The 19506-nt window shown below is 31.9% G+C and overlaps 1 protein-coding gene across 1 annotated transcript; it reads right to left on the bottom strand.

Moving 5' to 3' along the window:
* Positions 1-12677: 12677 nt before the first annotated feature.
* LOC149145442 (protein GLUTAMINE DUMPER 3-like) lies at positions 12678-13025 on the bottom strand. The gene has a single exon (XM_089452454.1). The coding sequence runs from the start codon at positions 13023-13025 to the stop codon at positions 12678-12680; it is 348 nt and encodes a 115-aa protein (XP_089308580.1).
* Between the last annotated feature and the right edge of the window lie 6481 nt (positions 13026-19506).

The raw sequence follows: 19506 nt of genomic DNA on the forward strand, positions 1-19506 counted from the left end.
ACAAATATGGGAAATTAGGACTGATAGTTTCAACATGTGCAAATTTTATTTCTTTTCCCATGTAAATGTAAATGAAGATTATAAAACTCTTTTACAGTTCCAATTATTAGTCTTTTGGTAAATTTTTATATAAGGTTAATTAATGTTATTAATAATGTATATGTAAATGCCTTATATATAAACCTTTTAAATTATAATTTTTTTATTGATTGATATATAGTTTACTTTTCATGAATTCCAGAGCAGGTCGATTCCCGGAATCGACCTGCTCTGGAATCCCATTCATAACACAAAGATGAATTTGATATATAGTTTACTATTAATAATCCCACGTTGTGGACATGCTCTGGAATTGTAGTAACATCAACTTTCAGTTTGTTCTCGGTTTTGAGTGTCCACATTCTTGTCTTTCTTTTCAAAGGATAGGGAGGTTTTAGTATATATATAGATATATTCAAAAAATATGATGGAAAGATTAACTACGTAGACCATGAAACAATAATTCGGTCACATTTTCGTAAAAAAAAAAAGTCACTATACAGTTTTGAAATACCCAAATTGCAAAGTTGAGAATATTGCAATCTCCATGTCACAATTTGAGTTGAATCCTCCATAAAAAAAAAAATATGAGAAATTAGGACTGACAGTTTCACCATGTGCAAATTTTATTTCTTTTCCCATGTAAATGTAAATGAAGATTATAAGACTCTTTTCCGGTTCCAATTATTAGTCTTTTGGTAAATTTTTATATAAGGTTAATTAACGTTATTAATAATGTATATGTAAATGCCTTATATATAAACCTTTTAAATTATAAATTTTTTATTGATTGATATATAGTTTACTTTTCATGAATTCCAGAGCAGGTCGATTCCCGGAATCGACCTGCTCTGGAATCCCATTCATAACACAAAGATGAATTTGATATATAGTTTACTATTAATAATCCCAGGTTGTGGACATGCTCTGGAATTGCAGTAACATCAACTTTCAGTTTGTTCTCGGTTTTGAGTGTCCACATTATTGTTTTTCTTTTCAAAGGATGGCGAGGTTTTAGTATATATAGATATATTCAAAAAATATGATGGAAAGATTAACTACGTAGACCATGAAACAATAATTCGGTCACATTTTCGTAAAAAAAATAAGTCACTATACAGTTTTGAAATACCCAAATTGCAAAGTTGAGAATATTGCAATCTCCATGTCACAATTTGAGTTGAATCCTCCATAAAAAAAAATATGGGAAATTAGGACTGACAGTTTCACCATGTGCAAATTTTATTTCTTTTCCCATGTAAATGTAAATGAAGATTATAAGACTCTTTTACGGTTCCAATTATTAGTCTTTTGGTAAATTTTTATATAAGGTTAATTAATGTTATTAATAATGTATATGTAAATGCTTTATATATAAACCTTTTAAATTATAAATTTTTTATTGATTGATATATAGTTTACTTTTCATGAATTCCAGAGCAGGTCGATTCCCGGAATCGACCTGCAATCCCATTCATAACACAAATATGAATTTGATATATAGTTTACTATTAATAATCCCACGTTGTGGACATGCTCTGGAATTGGAGTAACATCAACTTTCAGTTCGTTCTCGGTTTTGAGTGTCCACATTCTTGTTTTTATTTTCAAAGGATAGGGAGGTTTTAGTATATATATAGATATATTCAAAAAATATGATGGAAAGATTAACTAGGTAGACCATGAAACAATCATTCGGTCACATTTTCGTAAAAAAAAAAAGTCACTATACAGTTTTGAAATACCCAAATTGCAAAGTTGAGAATATTGCAATCTCCATGTCACAATTTGAGTTGAATCCTCCATAAAAAAAATATGAGAAATTAGGACTGATTTTCAGCATGTGCAAATTTTATTTCTTTTCCCATGTAAATGTAAATGAAGATTATAAGACTCTTTTGGTAAATTTTTATATAAGGTTAATTAACGTTATTAATAATGTATATGTAAATGCCTTATATATAAACCTTTTAAATTATAAATTTTTTATTGATTGATATATAGTTTACTTTTCATGAATTCCAGAGCAGGTCGATTCCCGGAATCGACATGCTCTGGAATCCCATTCATAAGACAAAGATGAATTTGATATATAGTTTATTATTAATAATCCCACGTTGTGGACATGCTCTGGAATTGCAGTAACATCAACTTTCAGTTTGTTCTCGGTTTTGAGTGTCCACATTCTTGTTTTTCTTTTCCAAGGATGGGGAGGTTTTAGTATATATATAGATATATTCAAAAAATATGATGGAAAGATTAACTACGTAGACCATGAAACAATAATTCGGTCACATTTTCGTAAAAAAAAAGAAGTCACTATACAGTTTTGAAATACCCAAATTGCAAAGTTGAGAATATTGCAATCTCCATGTCACAATTTGAGTCGAATCCTCCATAAAAAAAATATGGGAAATTAGGACTGACAGTTTCACCATGTGCAAATTTTATTTCTTTTCCCATGTAAATGTAAATGAAGATTATAAGACTGTTTTCCGGTTCCAATTATTAGTCTTTTGGTAAATTTTTATATAAGGTTAATTAACGTTATTAATAATATATATGTAAATGCCTTATATATAAACCTTTTAAATTATAATTTTTTTATTGATTGATATATAGTATACTTTTCATGAATTCCAGAGCAGGTCGATTCTCTTGAATCCCATTCATAACACAAAGATGAATTTGATATATAGTTTACTATTAATAATCCCAGGTTGTGGACATGCTCTGGAATTGCAGTAACATCAACTTTCAGTTTGTTCTCGGTTTTGAGTGTCCACATTCTTGTTTTTCTTTTCAAAGGATGGGGAGGTTTTAGTATATATATATATATATATATATATATATATATATATATTCAAAAATATGATGGAAATATTAACTACGTAGACCATGAAACAATAATTCGGTCACATTTTCTTAAAAAAAAAAAGTCACTATACAGTTTTGAAATACCCAAATTGCAAAGTTGAGAATATTGCAATCTCCATGTCACAATTTGAGTTGAATCCTCCATAAAAAAATATGGGAAATTAGGACTGACAGTTTCACCATGTGCAAATTTTATTTCTTTTCCCATGTAAATGTAAATGAAGATTATAAGACTCTTTTTCCAGTTCCAATTATTAGTCTTTTGGTAAATTTTTATATAAGGTTAATTAACGTTATTAATAATGTATATGTAAATGCCTTATATATAAACCTTTTAAATTATAAATTTTTTATTGATTGATATATAGTTTACTTTTCATGAATTCCACAGCAGGTCGATTCCCGGAATCGACCTGCTCTGGAATCCCATTCATAACACAAAGATGAATTTGATATATAGTTTACTATTAATAATCCCACGTTGTGGACATGCTCTGGAATTGCAGTAACATCAACTTTCAGTTTGTTCTCGGTTTTGAGTGTCCACATTCTTGTTTTTCTTTTCAAAGGATGGGGAGGTTTTATCTATATATAGATATATTCAAAAAATATGATGGAAAGATTAACTACGTAGACCATGAAACAATAATTCGGTCACATTTTCGTAAAAAAAAAAAAAAAATCACTATATAGTTTTGAAATACCCAAATTGCAAAGTTGAGAATATTGCAATCTCCATGTCACAATTTGAGTTGAATCCTCCATAAAAAAATATGGGAAATTAGGACGGACAGTTTCACCATGTGCAAATTTTATTTCTTTTCCCATGTAAATGAAAATGAAGATTATAAGACTCTTTTCCGGTTCCAATTATTAGTCTTTCGGTAAATTTTTATATAAGGTTAATTAACGTTATTAATAATGTATAATGTATATGTAAATGCCTTATATATAAACCTTTTAAATTATAAATTTTTTATTGATTGATATATAGTTTACTTTTCATGAATTCCAGAGCAGGTCGATTCCCGGAATCGACCTGCTCTGGAATCCCATTCATAACACAAAGATGAATTTGATATATAGTTTACTATTAATAATCCCACGTTGTGGACATGCTCTAGAATTGCAGTAACATCAACTTTCAGTTTGTTCTCGGTTTTGAGTGTTCACATTCTTGTTTTTCTTTTCAAAGAATGGGGAGGTTTTAGTATATATATAGATATATTCAAAAAATATGATGGAAAGATTAACTATGTAGACCATGAAACAATAATTCGGTCACATTTTCGTAAAAAAAAAAGAAGTCATTATACAGTTTTGAAATACCCAAATTGCAAAGTTGAGAATATTGCAATCTCCATGTCACAATTTGAGTTGAATCCTCCATAAAAAAAAAAATATGGGAAATTAGGACTGACAGTTTCACCATGTGAAAATTTTATTTCTTTTCCCATGTAAATGTAAATGAAGATTATAAGACTCTTTTCCGGTTCCAATTATTAGTCTTTTGGTAAATTTTTATATAAAGCTAATTAACGTTATTAATAATGTATATGTAAATGCTTTATATATAAAACTTTTAAATTATAAATTTTTTATTGATTGATATATAGTTTACTTTTCATGAATTCCAGAGCAGGTCGATTCCAGAATCGAAGACCTGCTCTAGAATCCCATTCATAACACAAAGATGAATTTGATATATAGTTTACTATTAATAATCCCACGTTGTGGACTTGCTCTGGAATTGCAGTAACATCAACTTTCAGTTTGTTCTCGGTTTTGAGTGTCCACATTCTTGTTTTACTTTTCAAAGGATGGAGAGGTTTTAGTATATATATAGATATATTCAAAAAATATGATGGAAAGATTAACTACGTATACCATGAAACAATAATTCGGTCACATTTTCGTAAAAAAAATAAGTCACTATACAGCTTTGAAATACCCAAATTGCAAAGTTGAGAATATTGCAATCTCCATGTCACAATTTGAGTTGAATCCTCCATAAAAAAAATATGGGAAATTAGGACTAACAGTTTCACCATGTGCAAATTTTATTTCTTTTCCCATGTAAATGTAAATGAAGATTATAAGACTCTTTTCCGGTTCCAATTATTAGTCTTTTGGTAAATTTTTATATAAGGTTAATTAACGTTATTAATAATGTATATGTAAATGCCTTATATATAAACCTTTTAAATTATAAATTTTTTATTGATTAAGAAGCTTGTTGAGACTGATTTATCTAAGCTTCAGGCCACTGTTAAAAAAAATATTTAAAACTTTAAAAAACTATATAAAATTGGCATTGATACATATCTTCCACGTCACCAGCGTGTCGTTGGCTTGGATTAATTGATGCTGTAGGTACACACATTATCGTTGGCTGGAATTAAAGCGCCATCGACCACATTCCCGATGTGTCTTTGTGCTAGCTCGTTGGATATCGAAAGATAGAATAGCTGCGTCACACTTGCAAGTTGTAAATAAGACCCAAACTAAATGACTGAGACTTGCTAGCACCCACATTTCCTTCTTGTTAGCATAAGGTCTACGAAAATGAATATTTTTTGAAATCCAAGTCTTAACCATGAATAAAGCAACTTAGGTCATTTTATTTGGGTCAATCTAACTGTAAGTCAACCTCTTTGGACTCTGATAAAAACTGTCGGATGTTCTTCTTCCCATTGGATATACAGTTAAAAGCCTGACCATAATATTTCAAAAAAATACAATTATTAAGAAATCCGAACGGGCCGAACTCACGATCTGTTCCCTTCTATCGAACCTGCCAAAAAATTAAAAAGATTAAAAAACCCAGACGGCTTGAACCTAAAACCTGTCTCTTTCTTATTGTGAAAACAAGGGATTTTATATCTCGGGATATAAATGCCCACCATTCGATATATGAATGGGATTCCAGAGCAGGTCGATTCCCGGAATCGACCCGCCGTCGGTCGGGCGGGGCGGGGCGGCCCGGGGGTGGCGCTGCCACGCAGTAATTATCCTTAATTTAATATAATATAAAACAGTATTCTTACATGTCAACTGATTAGAATTTTTAACATCCTTGCTCTCAAAAGAACTGTGCATTGCTGATTTGGTTTCTAAATATACACACCGTGATTCAAGCTCTCAATGAGGCACCCAAATCCTTCATAGCAAACTATCAAAACTCGAAGGACTAACTGTGAAATCTGACAACTTCTCAGCCTGTCTATTCGATCATATCTTGATCATGATATGAGCTTCGACGAGGCCTTGATACTTAGTCATAAACCTAGATATATAACTACACAATCTTGATCTACTACTAGATATTCAAGTTATGCTTGCTTGCGAAATTTCTGTTTTTAAATTTTTTAAAAAGCTGTAGCACGCACATATAAGATTGGAAATGCACCAATAAGGTCAAAAGCAAACACGATATTGACAAAGGAGAACACCTGGTTGGAAATAAAGTAAGTTTATGCAGTGTCATGCCCTTTTTCTTGATAAAATAATGGTGGATTGTTAAAATCTAAATCCATAAAACTTATTGCAAAACTATGATATTATGGTGCTTTTCTCCTATGTTCTATTATATGCTTCCTCTCATTGGATGCTTTATTACATAATATATAATCTAAAAAATATCAGGTAAAGTGTTTCTCCTCCTTTAAAGGCCTTAATCATTAAAGTTATTGAAGATAAATAAATAATACTAAATGTCACTCGTGTATGTGAGAAAACTAATATTAATTATCTGTCCAATTAGAGTATATACAAAAATCGAAGCAGAATAGGGAGCCAAACCATGAGGTAAGTTTATAAATGAGTTGTATTGGATGTCCAGCCATGAAAAAGATTCCTTCAATGAAATTAACTATTTTGTATATGTATATGGTATGGTTTGGAATGGAGTAATTATTATATATTTTTTTATTTATATTTATAAATTTTGAGTGAGATTTGGGGTTTAGAACTTTATAGAGTTATTTAGAAATTTCAATCAACCAACACTTTTTTGGGTTAATATTTTTTTATTATAGCTCACAACTCCTAAACATTATTATGAAAATAAAGACATTTCTAACCATGTAAAAAGCACCAGCATTTTGACAACCATGACGTAACTAGATGGTGTGTTATGCCTCATTAGCCAGACATTTATGGCTAGCCATGTGTGGACTTCAAAGTTGAGGGTGAAGCATGCAAAAAACCTAATTTTAATATATTATTAAGCTATGTTAAATATAGGGCCAATAGGAAGAAAGGGATTCCATTTTTTAGCATTTTAAGCCTTCCATAGTTGACTAGAACATCTAGAAATGGTATTTGAGAGCATAAAGGAGGAAAATAATCTTTAGTTGTTATTCACACCATGGTGCCAAAGAAAACTCCATGGTGCGCGTCTCTTTCTTTGTATTTACATTCACATAACTAAAGGAAAAGTGGCAAATCATAGGCCTCACATTCTAGATAGGTTTTCTCCCACATCCATTTATTTGGCCACAAAATGTGTCGAATGAACAAGAGGAAGTAAACATTGTTGAACAACAACAAACTCAAGGTATTATTAATTCTTCACAGGCAATGGAAAGAGAGATGTATATTGGTTCCAGAAGATCTCGTGCACAACGTGAAGCCATGAAAGACCTTTATAGGGGTTCAGTACATGATATTAAGGAAGGTTGCATGATTGCAGTGCTAGCAGATGGAGATCCCAAAGGCTATCCATTTTGGGTTGCTAAAGTTATAAAGGTCTTTACAGAAAATGAGGATGTTACAAGTGTTGAATTACATTGGTATACCACAAATACACACCCATTCAATGGTGTGTATAAGCCAGAGATGGTATTTGACAAAAAAATGGTGGAAAAAGAAAAAGAAAGGGTACAAATATAAATCGCCGTCGCACAGACATATTACAATTGGAGGATGTTGGCATACTTGTTTATGACTTCAATTTAACAAAGAGAGGAACTCTTCGCTTCAAGACGACAGAGATTCTGAAAAGGTTGTTACCAGAAGGAATAATGTTGACATGGGAGTCTGCTGAAACCAGTCGTAGATCTAGAATACTTTTGAAACCTGGAATGTTGGGCATGCATGTGGACTCAGATGGGGCACTAGTTGATGAAAGAGAAGAATATGGAACATCTTTATCAGCATCGAGTCACTCATCTGAAGATGCGAATTGTGATGGTGTGCAAGAAAATATGAGTGATTTTGAATAATTGTTTAAGACAGATTATATAACTGATGTATGCATCATATCTTCAAATAAAATTAATGTTTTCCATATGTTGTTAAATGAGAAATTATGAAGCATTTTTATGTTGTTGGATTATGTCTTAAGTATGATACATTTTATTGTTTAAATATCTACAATGCAATATCAAATTAGAGATATAATGTATGTTTTATTCAGTATACAAATAAAGACTTTTGATTTCATTCAGTGATATAATTTGTTCATAATGTCATGGTTTTTTAATTTTATAGTTGAAAAAATTTCAATTTCTTTTGTATCTAGCATGGTGTGGTTAAAAACATGTTAAATTTATACTTAGGAAAGAAAAATGATATTCTACCAGAAACATTAATGTGTTTTTTTCTTAAAAATTAACTTTTTTTGAGACATAAAAAATTGGTTTTATTAGCATTTTTTAAAAAGTTTGAAAATTGACCCTGAAAAAAAAAATCATTATTCCAGTATCATCACTTTCGTTTTGAAGCTATATTTTGCATGAAAATTTTGTAGCAAATTTCGTAGTCACTGCCATTTTTAAAACACGTTCAAAATTGACACTTAAAAAAAAAAACATCGTTCCAGTATACACACTTTTCGTTTTTAGCACTGTTTTTGATGTTTTTTTGGGGTTTTTTGGCGAGAGTTCCCGTTTTGAGTTTATAGTTCCCGTTTCAAAGTTTACATTGTTGAATAACCAAAGGATCACCAATATTCAAACTCTGTCTCACAGTTATGGAGCATTTCAATCACAAGCTATACTAGATCCGAGGTAATAGGAAAAAAATAAGAATTTGAGAAGATTCGATGCTTGGAGATCAGCCCTTGAATCAGATGGAAGAAATTGTAAATATCAGAGTTTGGCCTCAAGATAGCAATCTGAAAGCACTTTCAGACATCTCCAATTGGATTGATGATGCAGGAAGTCTTTGGGATGGTTGGAATCTGGGGTATGTCCCTCAATGGCTGGATGGTGAAGCCACTTTATTGTTGGATTTGCTCCATGGAAAATCTCCTTTAAAAGCCTCCTCTAACAACAAAAGAGGGTGGGGCTCACTTTCAGGCTCATACTCAGCAGCCGAAGGTTACAAAAGTATGATGGTTGTCCCAAACGTTCCCGCGGAGCCAACTCAATGGAAATTTATTTGGTCTTTTCCTTCTCTTCCCAAACTTGACTCCTTTTGCTGGACATTGGCACATAAAAGTATCCTCCTAGAGATAACCTGAGAAGGCATGGAATGAAAGGACCCTCTAGGTGCCCTCTTTGTGATTCCGATGAAGAAACGGCTATTCATCTATTGTTAATGTGCCCCTTTGATCAAGAAGTTTGCGGGGGTGTCCTAATGTTAGCACCACAAAATAGAGCTTCCCGAAAATATTCCAGATCTGCTAAGAAAATGGGCAAAGTTATCCCCATTCTTTCTATCCAAAAAGAGCCCTCTCAAGAATGGGTAGATGTGGATTCCCAAATTCACATGCTGGAAACTGTGGCTGAAGAGTAAAAATAGAATTTTCAGGGAGGAGAGTTGTAATCTTGTCAGAATTATCACTAAAATCAAAGCTCTGTTGGGTAAGGCCTTAGAAGAAAAACCCGCCAGAAGAAATGGTATGATTCTGGATAGTGAGGAAGATGAATGGCTAAAAGAGCTATTTCCAAATCATCAGGATAGACCCATTCCTCATGCAAAAGCCTTTTCTCATTGGGAAATTCGTTCGGGAGAACGAGAATTCATTAAATGGAGATTAGCTCTAGATGATCACTGCCTTTTCTTTGATGGGGCCTGTAAAGGTAACCTAGGACTGGCGGGTGGCGGTGGAGTTATCTTGAGTCCTAAAGGCTCAACTGAGCTATGTTCTCCATGGGTTCTGGGCCATGAAACAAACAACAGAGTGGAGGCTCTTGCTCTGTGGCATGGTCTAAATCTTGTTATCAAGAGGAATTTCCTATCCATCTCAGTCTCCGGAGACTCTAGACTAATTATCTAGGCTATGAACTCTCAAAAGAACCCTTCTCAGGTACAATTAGCCTATACACTCAAAAAAATTAGGCTAGTTTTTGCCAAGTTTCACAAAATCTCCTTCTTTCATATTCTGAGGAATTTAAACTCACAGGTGGACTTGGAAGCCAATCTAGGATCTCTCCGATGCAGGAAATGACTGTTAACAAATGATATTGAATCGAACTGCAGCATTCCATAATTCTGGAGAAGACTAGGCCTTTGTTCCACTGAGCAATCCTCTGTTTCAGATTACTCTCCAATACCTAGAGCTTCAGGACTGGACCAAAATGAGCTAGCAGCTGTTAGGAGATTCGGACTCATCTACAGGGAAAAATCAGAATGCAACCCCATCATTTTTGCTCTTTGTTGTCTGTTGGAATTCATTGTTGCATCATTCTGCGATTAGTTGGATAGGTGCTGGGTGGTTCACGAGGGTTACATCAAGGCTATTTTAGATATCAAAAAGGCCTCTGCTACAATTTATGATGAAACGGCAAGAAATGCCGGCAATGTTGACACCTCACTTGGAAAACTTGAGCACAAAGTAAGAATCCACCACACAAACCAAAAGAAAACAAGCAATGAGATATTGGAAGGCTCGGCAATGAAAGTCCGGTGCGATGGGTCTCCTCTTTGCAAGCTAGGAAGCAGAGCTAAGACGCGGCAAGCAAACACAGCTGAAAATCAAGATGCCACATTGAAACCAGATCAAGCACATATTCAAGCCATTATCTGCAAACACAGTGTAATCCCATAAGTGTACTTATCAAAAGGTAAATGTACTCTCTTCGCTTCCGATCAAAGCCAAAGCAAAATCTGTAACAAGGAAACATAGAGTAGCCCTATTAAAACCCTCGGCAGCTGTTTTGCGGGAATCTTATAAAATTTAGCCGTTATTATCAAGAGAAAACACCAATAAAATTACACATTTCTTTGGTATTAAATTATAAAATAAACCTCCCAAATCTTTTAACCCCAGGCATATTTCCTTCTGTTCCCACAAGGCATATTTTTAACCCCTTTCCGTCTGTTCCTTCCACGAATAACCCTTTCCATCTGTTCCCACCACGCATATTTTTACGCATTTTCCATCTGTTCCCGCCACGCATATTTTTAGAGTTAATAACTCACACAGCATTGGAGTTTTCATTTAGTCATCTAACCTTTTTTTGTAGGTTCCTCTGTTAATATAATTGGCATTCAGGGATGGTTAATGTGCAATGTAATTTTAACATTCAACATTTATTTCGGGTTGACATGGATGCATAGAAATAAAATCAACTGGAATTAGAGCTCTTTCCAGGAAAAGTATATTTGCGAATAAGGTAAAAAATTATATATATATAATTCCCAAAATGTTATAAGGATTTAAAAATATTATTTTTAAATTTTAATTGGTGAAATCCATATCTATAATACCATATGATACAAATGTGAAAATCCATTGGTTTTGAAGCCCCAATTTTTTCATTTATCATAGAGTCATTTTTGTCAGAGATGGTGATATATTATCATCATCACCATGTGAACCATGCGGGTCTCTCGCCATGCGAGAGCAACAAACAATGGTCGACAACTGCAACCTTATCAGAGTTGCTCAGTATTCGTTGTTAAGGGAGCTTAACGGTATCAATGTCCTTGAACATTGCTTTCGAAGATTTTAGTTGTTTCTCAAGATAAATCACACATCCTCAGAACAATTTCCAACCCTATCTCAGAATAGCCTCTTCTTTTTTTTTTTTCCTACATACAATCTTATTTTGAATTTACAAGATTGAAAGATATTGGACATTCAGTGTACATATATTCAACAAATAAAATCTGCTATTGCCATAATTTTTTTATTGGATTTTACAAAATTATCCAAAAAGCCCGGGTAAAGTGGGATGTGCAAAGTGAAGAATGAGTTGATGCCGACTGGTTGGACAGATGAACCACCCGAATTTAAACAGCTTAATCTGAAGAGCTTATAAATTAGTATGGAGAATAATAGAAATTTGGACAAGATTATGATAAAGTCTGTAGAATTTTTTGAAAATTTAAGTTATCTCAATTGAATTTCAATATTTTGAGTGTCCAAAGCTCCTGATAGTGCTGAATCGATTTCTATTATATAAAAATTCAAACACTTCAGGCTTTTAAAATTTTGAAATTTATTTTGGCCTGAACTACTTTCTAAATCTAAGACCTAATTGTGTACATTTTAGTTTTATCTATTTTCTAAATCTAAGACCTCATTGTGTACATTTCCGTTATAGTTTTATCCATTTTCGTTTGTATGATAAAAAGAAAAGAAGAAACAGAAAAAGGAAGATGTCAATTTCCATTCAGAGTAAGCTTTTTAGAAAATGTCCATAAAAATAATGCCTTGAAACCTGGGTTAGATTATTTGCAAATCAATTTCAAATTAAAAAAGGAAAATACATTTTAATATTAAAAACATTCATATACATATTGGGAAAAATGTCGCCTCTTCTCCAAATCTAAATCCAGTGAAACCGCTTTGAATATACCATGAGCTCTCAGATTGCTTTTGCAGAAGGGATTGGAATAGCGATATATGTTGGCCTGTCATTACCCGCCATAATGACAACTATTTTCTCCAGCGTATCATCTGAAGAAGGCGGCATGATATTCTCCAAAGTCTCATCTTTTTCACCCGACTCAGCAATTGAATCGCTAGTCTGCCTTGGGCTGTTATTCTCTTCTGAGTTAGAACCACAGGAGAATTTCAGGTAGGAGCAAGCTAGAACGATCAGAGCAAAAACTAACAGTGAGATTATGGAACCCACTCCGCCCAGTAGAAATGGAATTGGCGAACTCCATACTGAGGGGGCACCAGTATCAGAAAGCGCAGTAATATTTCTCATAGCGTTATATTCCCACAACACGACTCTTTCCCGACGATTTTGATTCCGGATACTCGGGATAGTCACTGCAAAGATCTACATTTATAACCATATTGGCCGGTAACCAATATTGGTATTAAGAATATTAAATTACATTGGATGGCGAAACAAATTTTATCAGATACGCCACTTTCTAAAAAACAATCATCTAATGGGCACACAATATATTCTCCAGATTTGCAACTATTTCCTGCACAACCAGTAGACCAATCTATTTTGTCGTTAGAGCGTCCAGCTGATTAAATTAGTTCAGAACTCTACATCCATTATATAATGCTCATTTTATATCTTGAGTAAACCCATTATATAATGTTTATTTTATTTCTCATGGTCCAGGGGGATGAAGAAGATAAGAGCTTTGGTATCCAGTTCGGAAACAATTTCATCATGTATTGCGAATATATCATACTGCCTGCAGGTTGAGCTGGGCGTCATTTTAGCTTCTCTGGTTGGCTGGTTAAAAGCAATCATTATTGTTTTTTATGAGGATAAGCCATCTTTATGGGCGGGGACTCCCCAATATTCAAGGGATGGAATATATGTGTAGATACAGAATCGATCTTGGATCATGTCGATGACATGTTCAATATATAAAAATATAATATGCCGTATATGTGTTTTTGTTTGTGGCCTAACCTAACAATATATTTGGGTCTCCTTGTGTGTATATGTTTCGGCCCGTTTTCTCTCAAGTCATGTTCGAAATTGATAAAATTATATTTCTATGTTTTTTTGTTTTTCAAGTTGATTGTAAAATTTAGACGAGTTTTTAAGTTTTTCGAAAACATTATTTCAAATTAAAAAATATAACTTCGGCCCTTTTTCTATCCAGTCATGTTCGAAAAAGAGAGCATTTAAATTTTTTTTAAATAAGTTGTAAGATTGTGATGGGTTTTCAAGTTTTGCCAAAAATATTAAATTTACTTCCAATAAAAAATATAATTTCGGCTTTTTAGGAAGTCTGGTTCGAAACTGAGAAAAAAAAAAATAATTGTTTATTTAAGAAAGGTGTAAAGTCGAAATCTCAATATCATCTAGTTAGAATACCTTGTTTTGGATCTGCTCTTCGGAATAAAACTAACATATTTATTTCGTATTTACAAGCCTAAAATACACATCTCGCACTCAATTTAGTAATTAATGTAATTGAGTGCAGACTGCGAATGGTTTATTAAACACTTAATCTAATGTTTTTTTAAGGCGGAGTAATCACTTATATCTTTCAATTTCATGATCATTTTTGTTGAATTTTATTAATTGACTGTTTCACACTAGTGTTCGATTTCGCTTTGCAGAAAATTGTTTGGAAGTGAAATGTTTTTAAAGTTCCTCAAGTCAATTATAACTATATTGGAAGAAAGAATGATGATGGTTTCTTATTCAATTTTAATGATCTCGAAGTGGAATGTTTTTTAATTTCATCAAGTGAATTAATCGTATATGATAATTACTTATTTGTAGTTATTTAACTTTGTCATTAAATTTAATGTTAAATTTGAGTAATTTTATTAAAAATAATTTCCAATTTTTCTATTAAATATAAATAATCTCTAAATACAAAATCATATATATTTCTCAGATATAATATTAAAAAAACAAAAATATAAATTAAAAACAAAATTATTAAACATAAATCATTAATTTCATAATTTCCTAACCTTTAACGACAAAAGCTTCCAGAGTAACACAAATATGAAATGGTACTCGTTTTAATACTAAAAGGAAAAGGAAATGAGCATGAGAAGAGAGTCTTTAGAAGTCTTAAATGTGTTTTTTAAACTTAATCGTTGTATCTTCAGCAAACTCCATGACACTTCAAATATTGTACAATTTTGTAGAAGTAAAATATGGAAAGAAGAGGATATGAAATGAGTAAATTTAAAAAGAAAAAACAATTAATTTTGAAAAAAAGGAAAGGTTAGAAAAAGGTTTTGCTTCATTATCTTTTGAAAAAAAATCAAACTGTTATTTGGTTTGTTTTAAAATTATTTCAATATTTTTTTTGTTTTTAAAGTGATTGGAAAGAAGTTTTTTTTTGTGACTTTGTGATTTTAATAAGTTAAAAGATTAAGAATATATTTATTATGATAGATATTATGGAATTGAGATTTAATTGTGATAAAAGTGACCAATTATTTCCTCTTATTACATTTAAGAAATTATTTTACAACTTTTTTAATATGGAATAGCAATATTCATTTTATTATTTAAGGTAGTTATAATATATATATATATATGCTGATGAACTTTCATACACGGTTTCTTGTATTTTAATGCCAATTCCTCTCAAACAAGAATTGACTTTGGCTAGAATTTAAAGTAACCTAGCGAGCCTCTTTCTATCATTCAAGTTTTTTGTCCAATTATTTCATTTTATTACATTTAAGAAATTATTTAGCAGTTTATTTTAATATGGAATAACAATATTCATTTTATTATTTAAAGTAGTTATAACAAAAAAATAGGCTTATAAACTTTCTATACATAATTTTTGTATTTTGATGCCTACTCCTCTTAAACAAGAAGTGACTTTGGCTAAAATTTAAAGCATCTTAATAAGCCTCTTTTTATCATTCAAATTTATTGTCTTATAATTATATTATCTAATATGAAAAGCATATGATATAATATATTGATTTTTTATATTAAAATTGTAAATTATATATATATTTTTATATTTTCTTAATATTAAATATAATACAAATTCTTTATACTAGAGTACATTTTTTTTGCGCATAACGGAGATTTTTTACTTTACACTATTTCAAAATTAAAATATTTTTTCCCTTTTCACTAATCATTTTCTCAATCTTATCCTTAATCTTCTAAAAAATTTAGAGACCGGAGACCTGACCTGCTGATCGATCTCTTGCATATCGATCTACCCGTATTGACCTCTCTTGCTAACTGCCTGATGATATATTCTCCATCTCTGCCTTAGATCTAATGATGCCTTATATCTTATATCTCTACCCTCTTTTTTCTTTCGACCTGGAGAAACAGCCCACCCAGAACTCGGGGTCTCACCTAAAGCCTACACACACAACCGGTCGGGGACCAACAGCAGCCCAAAGTTCTCTTTTCACGGACTGTAAGGTCTTGCTTACTTACTTGAATGAGCTTCCGTCTTACGAGTTCAAGCTATAGCCTTACTACTAGTAATAGAGACTTAGTCTTGAGTCTATGCCCTATGGTTGATGGTGTTTACTTACTTGAATTAGCTTCAGTCTTACGAGTAAGGTCCATGCACTTGAGACTGACTTAAGCTGCTCCATGGTAAGAAGCCTTAATAGACTCTCTTACATGCACTTAGTTCCATGGAGTTACTTAGAGTTCTAGCCTCTATCGACAAGCCTTAGTCTTAAGCCGTATGGACTTAGCACTTTAGACTCCTTCCGGTTGTCCATGCACTTTAGACTGCCGGTACTAGCCGGACTATTAGCCTTAGTAAGCTCCATAGATATTTTTATGAATTAACCAATCAAAATATCAATCATATTTATATCTTTGGTGTAATGAATGATAACTATTCAAGTCAGTTAAATTAGCACAAGAAACTACTGCCAAACATATCCGCAACTCACTAAAATGAGTTTGGAAAGCATAAGAGGACATCAAAATATAAATCATATCATTGGTGTAATGGATGATAGCTGTTCACGTTAAAGTAGCACAAGAAACTACTTCCAAATATATCCGTCACCCACTAAAATGACTTCGGAAAGCATAAGAGGATATGAGTAGTGAGAAGTATTCTTTGACATATTAAGTAGTGAAGCTATATAAACAAAAAGCGGGCAAATAAGAGTAGACGCTAGTCCGTAATCATTATTAAGCATTTACTCCCTTATATATTTTATTTTTCTAAAATTAAAGAAATCATAATATTTAATTAAATTGAAATTATATTTTATATAATTATTAAGCATTTATTCCATTATATATCTTAGTTTTAAAAAAAAAAAAAAAAAATTATAATAATTAATAAAATTGTAATTATATTTGAAATTGTTGTAAATATTGTTAATGATAAGATAAATTAATATATAAGTTAAAAAGACATGTAGCAAATTTTTTAATTATTTTATTCATTCTCACATTAATATGGAATTCCTTATACCACTTTGTTACAATATGATGGGTCAATACTATACTATGGTCTATCAATACCACATGCCCAAAAACCAATAAACCATTTTATTTGACATTTTTTTATATTCCATTCTTTTTAATTAATGAATCTAATTAAAAAGGAAAAAATCACATAAATACTTTGGTGATAAGTCTCAAACTTTGATTTGTGTACACTACTATGAATATTCTAGAAGTTTTTATGGAATTTAAATCCCTACCATCCACCGAATAATTATTGATAATTAGATTAAAATTATAGAAGTGTTGTTACAGAAAAGACATCCATGTGTGCAATAGCATGTTTCAACATCACACAATTAGAAAACATTATTAAAACACCTCTGCATACATGTTGAAGCCTCATGTTTTTTAATCTAGTCCAAGTACTAATCCTACTAATTGTTGCAAAGACTTTCATAAATTCTAGGAAGTGAAACATGATAATGAATAATTATTATTGTGTTGCTATATAATTATCCTAAAGATAACTAGATAGGATATGTTTAAAGTGAATGATAAGGATTGAGGATGGAATCCACGTTTGAGAAATTAGACCAGGGGCGATAAGCATCACATTATGGGTGGATACTTCAATCCAATAAATGTGTTAGAAGTGCGTAGGTTCAACATAGTCACAAATAAAAAGAAAATAAAAACAAAATAAAACAAAAATGTTCAAACACATTATTTTTCCTGAAAAGGATAGGCCCATGTTCCTAGAGAGATAATTGCACAAGAGATAGATAAATCGAACTCGTGGGCACTTTTTGATGGATCCTCTCAAGAAAAGAAAGGAATATTTGAGATAAGAAATGTTCTCTATCCCAAAACCATTTGTTTACCTTACAAATGGGCTTAGGTATGGGAATGAACAAATTGGTTGAACTTGTGGCTTTCAAGTTACAGATTCGTTTTGCCAATGAAAATTGTGTTTTTTCCATTCAGATCTACTAAGATTCCATGATTTTGTAATATAGATCAAAGGGTTGTAGAGGTGCCACATTCTCCATATTTTACCACTATGTGGGGAGGTGTTACACATTAGGGATTCTTTTGATATTTTTTGATCATGTGATATTTATAAAGAGAGGTTAGTTCATGGATTAATTTGCTAACAATTTATTGAATAAAATCATGAGCTATTTGATTAAAAAAAACAAAAATGAAAATTATTATAAATAATTTTACCATTCTTTTATTGATGAAGGTCCATAACAATAATCTTAAAAACCTTGCTACAAGGATAATTTTTTCTGCACAATATTTTGGGATGTCTAACATAGTACTACACTATGGATATGTTACATGCACAACCTAAAATGAAATATGTTTATATATTTTCTACCAGATCAAAGACATTTTTGTTTATTCCATCACAAAAATATATTTTTGTAACCAGAATAATATATTCGTTTTCTATCTCTTTCCATCTTAATGCATTTGGGAAAATGCAGAGAGAGTGGTATTTTGTATCATTTAATAGTGAAATAAAATTATGAGTTTTTTTTAGGAAAGAAAAATAATCATAAAGATAACTAGATAGTGCACAATGAAATGAGTTTTTAAAGGTGACCTAAAACCCACCTAAATGATGTTGTTGTTTGATGATCCTAGTGTCTCGGATAGAATCATAAATATCTGACCCTACCAAACAAAAATCTCAACAAAGCTACTTTGCACAACAGAATAAAAGCATAAGTAAATCTACTAGTGCACAAAATATGCCCAACGTTTTACCCAATTTTGTACAATAACCTATCTTCATTATATTCATAAGCTAATAATACAATAGTCTAGGGATCGGGTACTAGGAATAATGACCCTCAAATATAGATTAATACAAAACTAGGGCTTGGTGTTAATCCGTCGACAACCAATCTACCCTCAACAAGATACTCTGACCATCTAAATGATCTATAGCTCCTCACTATTTCCTTAAACATATGTTATAGTTGCATGGTCCTTCAGCTCCCGATATGTAGCACTACCTCTATCAATGACCCAAGTCCATCTAACCACTGAACCTTGACTATTCAATATCCTCACTATTTGTACCTTAGTACATCAAGGGCACAACACATCAAGAGTCATGTTCAATATTTCACAACTCCGTTTTTGAAAAACTCTCATGTTTCCACTAGCCCTCCTCAGATACTTAAGAACTCCAGCAAACTATAGCCTTCTTGTGTTTTTCTAATGAAGACTATCATCGGGAAGGAGGGCTTCCACTTATCACTATAAGATGCCCTTCTCCTACAATGAACACGAGCTAGGAGGACTCCCCATCTTCTATTGTATATGTCCTCTT

This window comes from Pinus tabuliformis, chromosome X (assembly GCF_031772625.1).
Source record: "Pinus tabuliformis cultivar Carrire ecotype Pingquan chromosome X, CPIR1, whole genome shotgun sequence".
Taxonomy (NCBI): Eukaryota; Viridiplantae; Streptophyta; class Pinopsida; order Pinales; family Pinaceae; genus Pinus; species Pinus tabuliformis.

Excerpts from the sequence above, each read along its gene's own strand:
- LOC149145442 (XM_089452454.1), bottom strand. The coding sequence starts at position 13,025 with ATGAGAAATATTACTGCGCTTTCTGATACTGGTGCCCCCTCAGTATGG.